This window comes from Mustela nivalis (assembly GCF_964662115.1).
Source record: "Mustela nivalis genome assembly, chromosome: 1".
Classification (NCBI taxonomy): Eukaryota; Metazoa; Chordata; class Mammalia; order Carnivora; family Mustelidae; genus Mustela; species Mustela nivalis.
In genome coordinates, this window is record NC_139020.1 from 163,049,432 (window position 1) to 163,061,990 (window position 12,559).

At 49.8% G+C, this 12,559-nt stretch overlaps 1 protein-coding gene across 2 annotated transcripts in view; it reads left to right on the forward strand.

Annotated features, from left to right (window-relative positions):
• Nucleotides 1–12,559, forward strand: part of PLXND1 (plexin D1) — a 57,458-nt gene that overhangs the window by 41,437 nt on the left and 3,462 nt on the right. Inside the window, exons 21-32 of one of the 2 annotated variants that reach the window (XM_082748349.1) lie at nt 4,918–5,025; nt 5,125–5,237; nt 6,082–6,186; nt 6,699–6,829; nt 7,196–7,394; nt 8,371–8,517; nt 8,706–8,862; nt 9,660–9,763; nt 9,847–9,910; nt 10,695–10,729; nt 11,018–11,122; nt 11,622–11,785. In XM_082748349.1, the coding sequence (XP_082604475.1) occupies nt 4,918–5,025; nt 5,125–5,237; nt 6,082–6,186; nt 6,699–6,829; nt 7,196–7,394; nt 8,371–8,517; nt 8,706–8,862; nt 9,660–9,763; nt 9,847–9,910; nt 10,695–10,729; nt 11,018–11,122; nt 11,622–11,785 (1,432 nt within the window). The remainder of the gene's footprint in view (nt 1–4,917; nt 5,026–5,124; nt 5,238–6,081; nt 6,187–6,698; nt 6,830–7,195; nt 7,395–8,370; nt 8,518–8,705; nt 8,863–9,659; nt 9,764–9,846; nt 9,911–10,694; nt 10,730–11,017; nt 11,123–11,621; nt 11,786–12,559) is intronic. The other variant, XM_082748350.1, reaches the window with a different exon arrangement.

Consider the following 12,559-nt stretch of genomic DNA (forward strand, 5'->3'; position numbering starts at 1 on the left):
CTGACAGGCGTGAAGCGATATCCCGTTGTGGCTGTGATTTGCATTTCCCTGATGATTAGTGATGATGAACATCTTTTCATGTGTCTGTTGGCCATCTGCATGTCTTCTTTGGAAAATTGTCTATTTAGGTCCTCTGCTCATTTGTTAATCAGATTGCTTTTTAGTTGTATGAGTCTTTATGTATTTTGGGGATCAACATTTTATTGAATATATCGTTGGCCAGTATTGTCTTCCACTTATTTAGTAGGCTGCCTTCTTGTTTTGTGGATGGTTTCCTTCACCATCCAAAAGCTTTTTAGTTTCATGTAGTACCATTTGTTTATTTTTGTTGCCCTAGCCTGAGGAGACATATCCAGAAAAATATTGCCAGTACTGATATCCAAGAGCTTACTGCCTATGTTTTCTTCTAAACATTTTATGGTTTCAAGACTCACATTTAAGTCTTTAATTCATTTTGACTCTATTTTTATATATGGGGTAAGAAAGTGGTCTAATTTCATTTTTCTGCATGTAGCTGTCCAGATTTCCCAACACCATTTATTGAAGAAATTGTCTTTTCCCCATTGTGTATCCTTGCCTCCTTTGTTGAAGATTAATGAACTTGTAAGTGTGAGTTTATTTGTAGACTCTATTCTAGTCCATTGACCTGTGTGCCTGGTTTTATGTCAGTACCATAGTGTTTTGATTATAATAGCTTTGTAGTATATTTTGAAATCTGGGAGCATGATACCCTGCTTTGTTCTCTTTCTCAGATTGCTTTGGCTGTTTGGGGTCTTTTGTGGTTCCATTTACATATTGGGATTCTAGTTCTGTGAAAATTACCACTGATATTTTTTGATAGGGATTGCATTGAATCTGTAGATTGCTTTGGGTAGAATGGGCATTTTAACAATAATTCCTTCCAATGTATGAGCAGGGTATAACTTCCCATTTTTTTGTGCCATCTTCAATTTTTCTCATCAATGTCTTTTAGTTTTCAGAATACACCTTTTTTTTTTACCTCCTTGGTTAAATTTATTCCTAAGTATTATACTCTTTTTGATGCAAATGTAAATGATATTGTTTTCTTATTTTGCTTTCTATTCAGCTCTTTATTATTGTATAGAAACACAATAGATTTCTGTGTATTAATATTGTATCCTGCGACTTGACTGAATTTGTTTAGTAGTTGTAATAATTTTTTTGGTGGTCCTTAGGGTTTTCTGAATATATTATATCATCTGCAAAGAGTAACAGTTTTACTTCTTCCTTTCCAATTTGGATGCCTTTTATTTCTTTTTCTTGCCTAATTGCTATGGCTATGACTTCTAAATGCTGTGTTGTATAAGATTGGTGAGAATGGGCATCCTTCCTGATCTCAGAGGAAACAATTTCAGTTTTACCCCACTGAGTTTAATATTAGCTGTGGATCCGTCCTACATGGCCTTTATTGTGTTGAAGTACATTCCCTCTATACCCACTTTGTTGAAAGTTTTTATCATAAGTAGATGTTGGATTTTGTCAAATAATTTTTCTGCTTCTGTTGAGATGATCATATGATTTCTGTCCTTCATTTGTTTGTTAATGTGGTGTATCATGTTGTGTGATTTGTGGATGTTAATCCATCCTCTTATCCCTACAGTGACTCCTATTTGGTCATGGTGCATGAACCTTCTAATGCATTGTTGAATTCGGTTTGGTAAAATTTTGTTGTGGGTTTTTGGACCTTGGTTCATCAATGATACTGGCCTGTAGTTCTCTTTTTTTTGTAATGTCTCTGTCCAGTTTTGGTATGCTGGCTTCATAAAATGAATTTGGAATTGTTCCTTCCTCCTCAGTTGTTTGGAATTATATCAAGAGGATAGGTAGTAAGTCCTCTTTAAATGTTGGATAGAATTCACCAGTGAAGCCATTTGGACCTGGACTTTTGTTTTAGGGGACTTTTTTTGATTACTGATTTGATTTCATTACTAGCAGTCAGTCTATTCGGATTTTCTGTTTCATGATTCAGTCTTAAAAGATTGTATATTTCTAGGAATTGGCTCATTTTTTTTCACAGGTTGTCTGACTTGGTGTAGCCAACTGTATAGTATTCTTACCTTTTGTATTTCTGTGGTATCAGTTATAATTCTCCATTTTCATTTCTGATTTAATTTAGTCCTTTTTTTTTTTTCTTGATGAGTCTAAGTAAAGGTTTGTTGATTTTGTTTCTTTTCAAAGAACCAGCTCTAGGTTTCATTGATCTTTTCTATTGTTTTTTAGTCTGTTTCATTTATTTCTTCTTTGATCTTTATTTCCTTCCTTCTCCTAACTTTGTGTTTTGTTCTTCTTTTTCTAGTTCCTTTAAGGTTAGATCATTTGAGACTTTTCTTATTTCCTGAGGTAGCACTATGAACTTCCCTCCTAGAATGGTTTTTGCTGCGTCCCAAGAATTTTGTTCTGTTTTTTTTTTTTTTTTCATTTTCATTTGTCTCTCTGTATTTTTTTTATTTCCTCTTTGACTTCTTCATTTACCCTTTGCTTGTTTAGTACCATTTTGTTTAGTCTCTACATGTTTGTGCCTTTTCCTGTTTTCTTCTTATAATTAATTACTGGCCACAAGGTCAGAAAAAAATGTTTGATATTACTTCTGTCTTCTTAAATTCATTGAGGCTTGTTTTGTAGCCTACCATGTGACCTATCTGAAGGATATTCCATGTGCCCTTGAAAAGAATATGTATTTTGCTATTTTTGGATGTTATGTTGTATATATATCTGTTAAGTTTATCTGGTCCAGCGTGTCGTTTAAGGATGATGTTTTCCTTATTGATTTTCTGTCTGGGTGATCTGTTGATGTGAGTTGGGTGTTAAAGTCTTCTGCTCTTACTGCGTTGCTGTCTATTTCTCTCTTTAGGCCTGTTAACATTCGCCTTGTATGTTTAGGTATGTTCAATGCATCGATCTTTACAAATGTTATAATTCTCTTGTCAGATTGACCGCTTGGTCATTATGTAGAGCTCTTCTTTGTCTTCATTATAGTCTTTGTTTTAGTCTATTTTGTCTGATGTAAGTATTGCTATCCCAGCTTTCTCTTCATTTCCATTCGTATGAAACTTGTTTTTCTACTCCCTTCGTATTAGTCTGTGTGTGTCCTTAGATCTGAAGTGAGTCTCTTGTAAGCAGCCTATAGATGGGTCTGGTTGTTGTTGTTGTTGTTTTTTAAAGATTTTATTTATTTATTTGACAGAGAGAGATCACAGTAGACAGGCAGGCAGAGAGAGAGGGAAGCAGGCTCCCTGCTGAGCAGAGAGCCCGATGCGGGACTCGATCCCAGGACCCTGAGATCACGACCTGAGCCGAAGGCAGCAGCTTAACCCACTGAGCCACCCAGGTGCCTGATGTTGTTTTTAATCCACTCATCCACCCTATGTCTTTTGGAGAATTCAGTCCATTTATATTTAAAATAATTATTGATAGCTGTACTATCATTTCATTAGTTGTTTTTTGGCTCTTTTTGTAGTTTTTCTCTGTTCCTTTCTCTTCTCTTTCTCTCTTCCCTTGTGGTTTGATAGTTTTCTTTAGTGGTGTGTTTAGATTTCTTTCATCTTTTCTCTTTCTTTTCTTTTGTGTATTTTATGTTCTTTCTTTGTGGTTACCGTGAGGTTCATATATAATATCTTAGGTATATAACAGTCTCTTTTAAGTTGATAGTAAGTTAATTTTGAACAGAACTTTATGTTTTTACTCCCCCCCCGTTATATATATATATATATATATATATATATATATATATATATATATATATATATATATATATATATATTTAAGACTTATTTTATTTATTTCAGAGAGCAAGAGCAGGAGAGGCAGAGGGAGAGGGAGAGAGAGGCTCTCAGGCCAACTCTGCAATGAGCATGGAGCCTGATGCAGGGCTTGATCTCATGACACTGAGATCATGACCTGAGTCAAAACCAAGAGTTGGGTTAAACCAAGATGCTTAAACCAAGACCCAGTCACATCTCTCCACTGTTTTATATTTTTGATGACCACATTTTACTTGTGTATTTTATGTATCTCTTAACTAATTATCATATTTTAATGAATTTTCCTACCTTTGCCTTACCTTAACACTTGCTTTATAAGTGTTTGACCCACCATCTTTATTTCATAAGGTTTACCACTATTTTAAAGCACACACTATTTTATAAGGTTTAAAACACACTATTTTATAAGGTTTACCACTGTTTTAAAACACAAACTAGGGGCGCCTGGGTGGCTCAGTGTGTTAAAGCCTCTGCCTTTGGCTCAGGTCCTGATCTCAGGGTTGTGGGATCGAGCCCTACATCGGGCTCTCTGCTCAGTGGGGAGCCTGCTTCTCCCTCTCTCTCTCTCTCTCTCTGCCTGCCTCTCTGCCTACTTGTGATCTCTCTCTCTCTCTGTGTCAAATAAATAAAAAAAATATTTTTTAAAAACCCCACAAACTATTTTTTTGTAACAAATTTAAAATATTTATTTATTTATTTATTTATTTGACAGAAGTCACAAGTAGGCAGAGCAGCAGGCAGAGAGAGGGGGGAAGCAGGCTCCCTGCTGAGCAGAGAGCCTAATGTGGGGCTTGATCCCAGGACCCCGAGATCATTACCTGAGCCGAAGGCAGGGCTTAACCCACTGAGCCACCCAGGCACCCCTTAAACACAAACTATTTGTGAGAAAGGGACATCAGCAGTATTTTCCTGGGTACTCCCGAACCCTTTACCATATAAGAGTTTCCAGCCCACCAGGGAGGGGAGGACTGTGGGCTGAGGGCACCCATCCACCTTCCCACACCCTGCCCAGAGCAGGTGGAGAGGAAGCCAGCAGGACCTCTCCCTCTAGGCCTGGGTCCTGTGCACGGCCATGTGCCCACCAATGTTTTCTAAAGGGCTTTCCAGGCCTGACCTGCCTCTCTACCGCCCTTAGCCCTGTTCGTCTTCTGCACCAAGAGCCGCCGTGCGGAGCGCTACTGGCAGAAGACTCTGCTGCAGATGGAGGAGATGGAATCTCAGATCCGAGAGGAAATCCGGAAAGGTACTAGGTGGGGACTGTGCAGGGCTGTGGACCTTGGCTTTGCCATCTGGGGAATGGGATTGAGATCCACTTACAGCTCCCCGGGGGCCAATCCACCAGGCTTTGCCGAGCTGCAGACGGACATGACTGATCTGACCAAGGAGCTGAACCGCAGCCAGGGCATCCCCTTCCTGGAGTATAAGCACTTTGTGACCCGCACCTTCTTCCCTAAGGTCAGCCTGCACCCTTGCCAGCCACCTCAGGGGCTCCCTGATCTCATTCTGAGCCATGCCAACCTAGAGGAAGACGTGGTTCCCCATGGGCCCCTTGAGCAGTGTGTAACCTGCATGCACGCTCACGGCAGCCTTGGCCACCTGCCCTCACCTGCCAAGGGAGGTGGCCCAGTTTCTCCCTTCACTTTTCTTCTCTACTTGTTTGATGTTTGTCCATATGGAAGCTAGCTACTAACCCCACTGTGCTCCTGGGGTGTAAGGCCTGCTTCTCCCTTCACTGAGGGGATGAGCAGAGGTGGTCCACGCTGTCCTGGGCCCCTGGTGCCCCACCAGCCTCTCTCAATGCTGGGTCCCTTTCAGGGGTTTTGGTCTCTGCATTTCCTTCTCCTGCCCACTGGACTTGGCCTCAAACCCCTCTTTGTGTTTCAGGGGCTACTGCCCTATCCTCACCTTCCCTGGCTGGCCAGAACATGTATGCTGGTGGCAGTGGTCTGCCTCTTGCCCTGTGCACGCTGCTCTCCACGCAGCAGCCCGAACGAGGCCACACCCATGGTCCTCGCTGGCCTCTCTGCTCTTTCCCCCACTCTCTGCTCAGCTTCTCTTGCTTCATCTTAAGCCTTGTGCCTTCTTGCATTGCACACCTTGCATCTAAAGGGAAGGCTCTACTCCTTCCTTTTCCCCCACAAAGCCCGTTGGGCCACCCCTCCCTGTGTCTCTGGATCCCTAAAGCCCCTGGGCATGGCCTGCTGCCTCTCTTCCTTTGCTTTTGTTGAGCGGCCCTTGCCTGCCAGCCCGGGGAGACCACAGCCCTGCTGAGATGCTGGGGGGTGGTCTACCCCTACAGTGCTCCTCCCTCTATGAAGAACGTTATGTACTGCCCTCCCAGACCCTCAACTCCCAGGGCAGCTCCCCGGTGCAGGAGACCCACCCACTGCTGGGAGAGTGGAAGGTGAGTACCCCATGCATGTGTGTGCACACACACAGGGATGCCTCAGAGCCACCCCACCTCCCCAGGCCTCACTTTCCTGTTCATCTGATCCACTGATCCTAAGTGTGGGGAGTTGGGAGGAATCAGTCATTGCAAGACAGTGAGTCCATCCCAGGAGGCAGTCATGGAATAACCCCATTGAGGCTGTTAGAGGTTCTGACTTCAAGCCAAGGAGGCAAGGGGAGAGGATTAGGCCTTTCTGGACATCCCACTCCACCTGCTGCCTAGGAAATGGAAAGCGAGAGGGTCCTAGGCACAGGGATACCTCCCTTGACATTCTCTGAGCCCCCCTTTCCAACTCAACTGAGCTATTATTCCCAATCATGGGGGGTTAAGAGACATCTGTCATGAAAAGGTGGTAAACTTACCATCCCAGGAGGCATGCACAGAGCCATTCAGGGCATTGTAGGTGCTGCCCTCAATTCCAGGCAGAGGCACCAGACCCCTGCAGACAGCACCAATTGCTCCCGCAGATCCCGGAGAGCTGCCGGCCCAACATGGAAGAGGGGATCAGCCTGTTCTCCTCGTTGCTCAACAACAAGCACTTCCTCATTGTCTTCGTGCACGCGCTGGAGCAGCAGAAGGACTTCGCAGTGCGCGACAGGTCAGGCTGTGAGGCTCTGGGAGAGGGGAAAGGGCCCGCAGGAGGCCACACAGCCTGTCGGGGCTCGGCCTAGCTGGACCCATGCCGGGGGTGGTTTGCAAACTACCCTGCCTGCTGGGCAGAGGGTGTCCACCTGGCTCTGGGCCCCCACGTGCCTCCCTCTCCTGGGCCTGGGTGTCTAAGGCGGGGGCCCACAGGCACAGCGGTGGCTGTGGACATTAGAGAAAGTGGCTCTTTCTGCAGATGGGTTTGAGCTGCACTGCCCACCCAGGCGGACGTGGGGCCACCAGGTCCGTGGGGCCACGCCAGAGCCCCCACATCAGCCACGCCTTGGACCCTGGGGCTGATGTGCCTGTCCACCCGCAGGTGCAGCCTGGCCTCGCTGCTGACCATCGCACTCCACGGCAAGCTCGAGTACTACACGGGCATCATGAAGGAGCTGCTGGTGGACCTCATCGATGCCTCAGCTGCCAAGAACCCGAAGCTCATGCTGCGGCGCACGGAGTCCGTGGTCGAGAAGATGCTCACCAACTGGATGTCCATCTGCATGTACAGCTGCCTACGGGTGAGGCGGGGCCAGCCCACCCCCGCCCCCAGGACCAGCGTCACTGGGTAGCCCCGCTCCGCTGGGAGGGGTCCTCACGCCCTTTGCACAGATGTGGAAGGGGCTCAGGGAGCAGGCCCAGAGCATGCTCAGGCGGTTTTGTTCCAGATTGTTTTCTCAGTCGTCAACCCCCACCCCTGCCCCACTGCCTTGTCTTCCTTTGGGCCCCCGCTCGGTGTTCAGACCATAACTCAGGCCCAGTCCTAACCCTTAAGACTCCTCCAGGTTTAGAAGAGACGGAGGCGGAAATAGCAAATACAGAGTAATCAAGGCCACACAGTGGCGCTCAAGCTCTGAGGCCTTGGACCCCACTGGAGGGTTCATGGTGGCTTCCTGGAAGAGGCGGCCCTAAGCTCTGGTCTGAAGGCTTTGTAGGAGGGCAGGAGTATGAGGCCCAGCCTGGCCCAAGACGCTGTCCCGTCAACAGCCTGGGATTGAAGACCAGATCCTGTGTTCTGCTTCCACCTAAACTCACCCTGGGTGGTTTAGCAGAGTCAAAACTTGCTCAAGTTTGACTTGGGAGCCAGCTGATCTGGGGCCCAAGGCTAGCTCTGCTACTTCCTCACTGGGTGACCCTGGGCAGGTTGATGGTCCTCTCTGAGCCTCAGCAGTGAGGATGCTATCCCATACCGGCAAGAGTTGCTGAGATGACCAGATGAATGTACCTGCACACAGCCTGTGGTTTTCCACCTTGGGAGTCCACAGAGACATTAGGGGTCGGGGACAGGAGGCAGGGGGAGGTGGGGAGAATGACGCTAGGATCCCAGAGGGGGTGTTACCTCGGCAGCCATGGAGGTGTTGGTGGGGGTGGGGGACAGTGAAAGTGTTCCACATGGGGGCCACGTCATGGCCAGAGGCTGGAGGGCTGGACCATGGAGGGTGGGGCTGGGCTTGGCAGGCTGGGCCCCAGCCCCTGACAGCCCTGTGCCCACCCCAGGAAACTGTTGGGGAGCCATTCTTCCTGCTCCTGTGTGCCATCAAGCAGCAGATCAACAAGGGCTCCATTGATGCCATCACAGGCAAGGCCCGCTACACACTCAATGAGGAGTGGCTGCTGCGGGAGAACATTGAGGCCAAGCCCCGGGTGAGTTGTGCGGCTGGGCAGCCAGGTGGGAGCCCCCTCCCAGGCTGGCAGGTGTTGGAGGGATCTACATGCCTAGAGCAGCCTGACTCTAATCCTGACTCTGCCGTCCTGGGCAGGTGGTTGCCCTGCCTGGGGCCAAGGGTAGGGATGGGAAGGGCTTGCTGACTGTTTCCTCCTCTCTTGCGCAGAACCTGAACGTGTCCTTCCAGGGCTGTGGCATGGACTCGCTGAGCGTGCGGGCCATGGACACGGACACGCTGACACAGGTGAAAGAGAAGATTCTGGAAGCCTTCTGCAAGAATGTGCCCTACTCTCAGTGGCCACGTGCGGAGGACGTTGACCTCGGTGGGCAGGAGTGGGGTGACGGGCCTCAGCACTGGGCTACTCCAGCGGGAACTTTTTCCTGCTTTGGCTGCATATTCCTTTCACTCAGGAAATGTGCGCTGATTGTGGCCCTGGGGACATGGAGATGATCAGACAAGGTGCCCATTGCCAGGGAGCTCCTGCTCTGGCAGAGAGATGGGTACTGCAGAGTGAGCAAGTTGCAGACAACAGTAAAAAGTATTCACGAAAGATGTGCTCAAGGAGTGGAAATTAGAGTGGGTTTTGAAGGATGAATAAGAGTTCTGGTTAGGCCAAAAAGCTGCCCTTTGTTCTGTGATCATAAGCCCTGTTCCAAGCACCAGGTTTTGAGGATAAATGGGCACAGTGACTGACTGTTCAGAGCAGGGGGTTCCCTGGGTCTGGCATGCAGGGGCCGGGATAGGCTATGAGAGGAGGTTGGGCAGGCACTCAGTCACCCGGAGCCTGGAAGGGCAGAGTCAGTACCTAAGAACAGTGAGAGTCATGGAAGGTATATGATCCCCTTCACACATGGTACTTTTTCTTATTTCATCAGCAACAGTATATTAACCTCAAGGGTGAGGACATTGCCAGACCTCCTGCTCTGTGCCCACCACAACCCTCTCTTCTGGATCTTTTTCCTCTTCTGCATTTTACAGATGGAAAAATAGAGGCTCAGAGAGAGGCAGGCTTGCCCTAGGTTCCACAGAGAGAGTGAGAGGCCTCTCCCTGGGTGGGCCAGCCTGGTGCTGCCCCCTCCAGCCTGTCCCTGTCCCTGACACCCCGTTCCCTGTCCCCAGAGTGGTTTGCCTCGAGCACACAGAGCTATATCCTCCGGGACCTGGATGACACCTCAGTGGTGGAAGATGGCCGCAAGAAGCTCAACACGCTGGCGCACTATAAGGTGGGGTCCCCAGCCCCACCCATCCCCCACTTGCACCCTCCCTAACCTCTGACCTCTGACCTCAGCCTCTCCCCTCCTGTCAGATCCCTGAAGGTGCCTCCCTGGCCATGAGCCTCACAGACAAGAAGGACAACACACTGGGCCGAGGTAGCACTGGTGGACACGGGGAGGGGGTCAGGCCAGGCTTTGGCCCCTTCTGAGCAGCCCTAGTAGGGAAACCGAGGCTTCGAGAGGTAGGGCTGGGCCAGGCTCTCGTCTCCTTGTTTGGGGACAAGAACTGGGCCAGGCCCCTCTGCCTCAGTACTGTTTGGGTAGGGCCTGCCGCCAGGCCTCCTCAGGCTGGGATCCTGTGGGTAGCCAGAGAGAGGCCCCAAGAAGGCGGGATGTGGTTTCAAGAGGTCTGGGCTGCTGCCAGGCTTGGAGGGGGAGGCTGGCATGCCCATCAGGGCTTTGGGCTATATCCCTGCCTTCATCCCACCCTCCATGCACACCCTCAGGCTCCCAGGCCTAGCTGCCCAGCTGCCAGGCATGGGGTCCAAGGCTCCTTTGGTCTCAGGGTCTTCTGCTAAGGTCAGGAGCATGATCTGGGGTCTCTCCCTGCCGTTAACAAGGTCTGGGTTGGCAGGAGCTCTGGGTTGGGCAGTGGAGAGGGTGAGGGCAGCCATCCTGTCCCCTCTGGGGTCTCCCTCATGCCCATCTGTTTCTCCTTTCTCCTGGTGGTCATCTCTCTCTATGGCCTTTTTCTCTCAGTCTCGTTCTGTGTGTGGATCTCTCTTGCCTGTTTCTCTTTACTGCTCTCTCTTTCTCTCACTTTCTCTAGGTATTGCTTTGGATCTCTCTGCCTCTCTCCAGTTTTCCGTCTCCATTTCTGTCTTTCTCTCTCTCCCCCCTTCCTCTCTCTTGTTTATTTATTGTGTTTTCCCTCTCACAGTGAAAGACTTGGACACAGAGAAGTATTTCCATCTGGTAAGTGCCCGGCCTCCGGCCCTGGGGGTGCCCGCCCTCACTGGGTGTGGACTTGGCTTCCTGCCACCCTGGGGCTCTGGGCAGAGTATTCCCAGGCCCTGGGAAAGGCCAGGGATTGGAGAGCAGATATGGGTTCCAGAATCCCCCGCATCCCTTTTGCACCACAAAGCATCTGTGGAACCAGATGGAACCCCGTACCTGTGGGTCTTGGGATAGGACCTCCCACAGGACGGCCAAGGATGGTGCCGGGCACCAGCCACTAGACTGACCACTGTCCCGGCCTCCTAGGTGTTGCCCACGGACGAGCTGGCGGAACCCAAGAAGTCCCACCGGCAGAGCCACCGCAAGAAGGTGCTCCCAGAGATCTACCTGACTCGCCTCCTGTCCACCAAGGTGGGCCTGGCCTCTTCTCCCCCTCCCCCGTGTGCCTGTGCCTGGGGGTGGAGGGAGAGTTGGGAGAGCAGTAGGCAGAGGGCGAAGGAGGAACAGGCTTCTCACTGAGCAAGGAGCTCGACTTGGGGCTTGATCCCAGGACTCTGGGATTATGACCTGAGCCAAAGACTGACGCTTAACCAACTGAGCCACCCAGGCGCCCCCAAACAACTTCTGTATTAGCCAGCATGACAGGGCAGCAGAGGCCCAGAGGGGTTAGTCAGCACCCTGGCCCTCCCAGCTCCCCCACTCTGCCTCAGTATCTGGGTCAGTCCTTAGAATACCCCTGAGAAGAGGAGTTTGCTAACCCATTTCACAGACAAGAAAATGAAGGACCAGAGAGTTTAGGCACCAACCTGATGGTGCACGGCTTTCCCACTCACCAGCCTAAGCACAGAGTTGCCCACTCACTCTCCCCAAGTGGCCCTGGGCTGATGGCAGCCCCCTCAATCCTCTGCAGGGCACGCTGCAGAAATTTCTGGATGACCTGTTCAAGGCCATCCTGAGCATCCGAGAAGACAAGCCCCCACTGGCTGTCAAGTACTTCTTCGACTTCCTAGAAGAGCAGGCGGAGAAGAGGGGAATCTCTGATCCCGACACTCTGCACATCTGGAAGACCAACAGGTTGGTGGGCCACGGATGTGTGGGCCGTGGGCGGGCAGGAAGGGATGTGTGGCTCTGTTGTTTCATTGTGGACGGCGCTCAGCGCAGGGGTTCAGAGCCTGGTCTCTCAGCCTGCCTGACTGGATTCAGTCCCTGTTTTGCTACTTCCTAGCTGTGTGACCTTGGGTAAGTCACTTCACCACTCTGTGCTTTACTCTTCTCACCTATAAAACCAGAGGGATAAAAAAGAATCCACCTTAATTGTAAGAATTAACCAGAAGCAAGCATGGTAGTTTTGGCCTCAGCATCCTCTCTGTCCTCCACTCTCCTTAGGTGGTTACCATCAGCTTCCTTCTACAGATGAGAACATTGAGGCTCACAGAGAAGTGCCTGCCCAATGTCAGGGGCAGAACCAGGCTCCAACTCACATGCTCTGACTCCCCTACCCTGTTCGTAGCCTTCCTCTAAGGCTTGTCTTTCTTAGCTTTCTGGGTTGCAGAACCCCACAACTTGTTGAGAACTGAAGCCTGAACCTTAGGAGAAGTGACACAGCCTAGAAGTTTCTGCCCAGTTGCAGGGGCTTTTCTGAGCTCTTGGTGGGGAGGGTGTCCATGCATGCCAGATTGCTGAGTCACTGGGTGGCCCTGGGGGTGGGGGTTTTGCCAATCTTCTCTGGCGTCCCGAGGCCAAGGCCAAGGCCAAAAATCCAGACCCCACCCTTCCCCAGCCCTTTCTGGCTGCTCCGTGGCCCCAGCTAATATGGACTTCCTGCTGCCGTGCAAGGGCTGGAAGGAG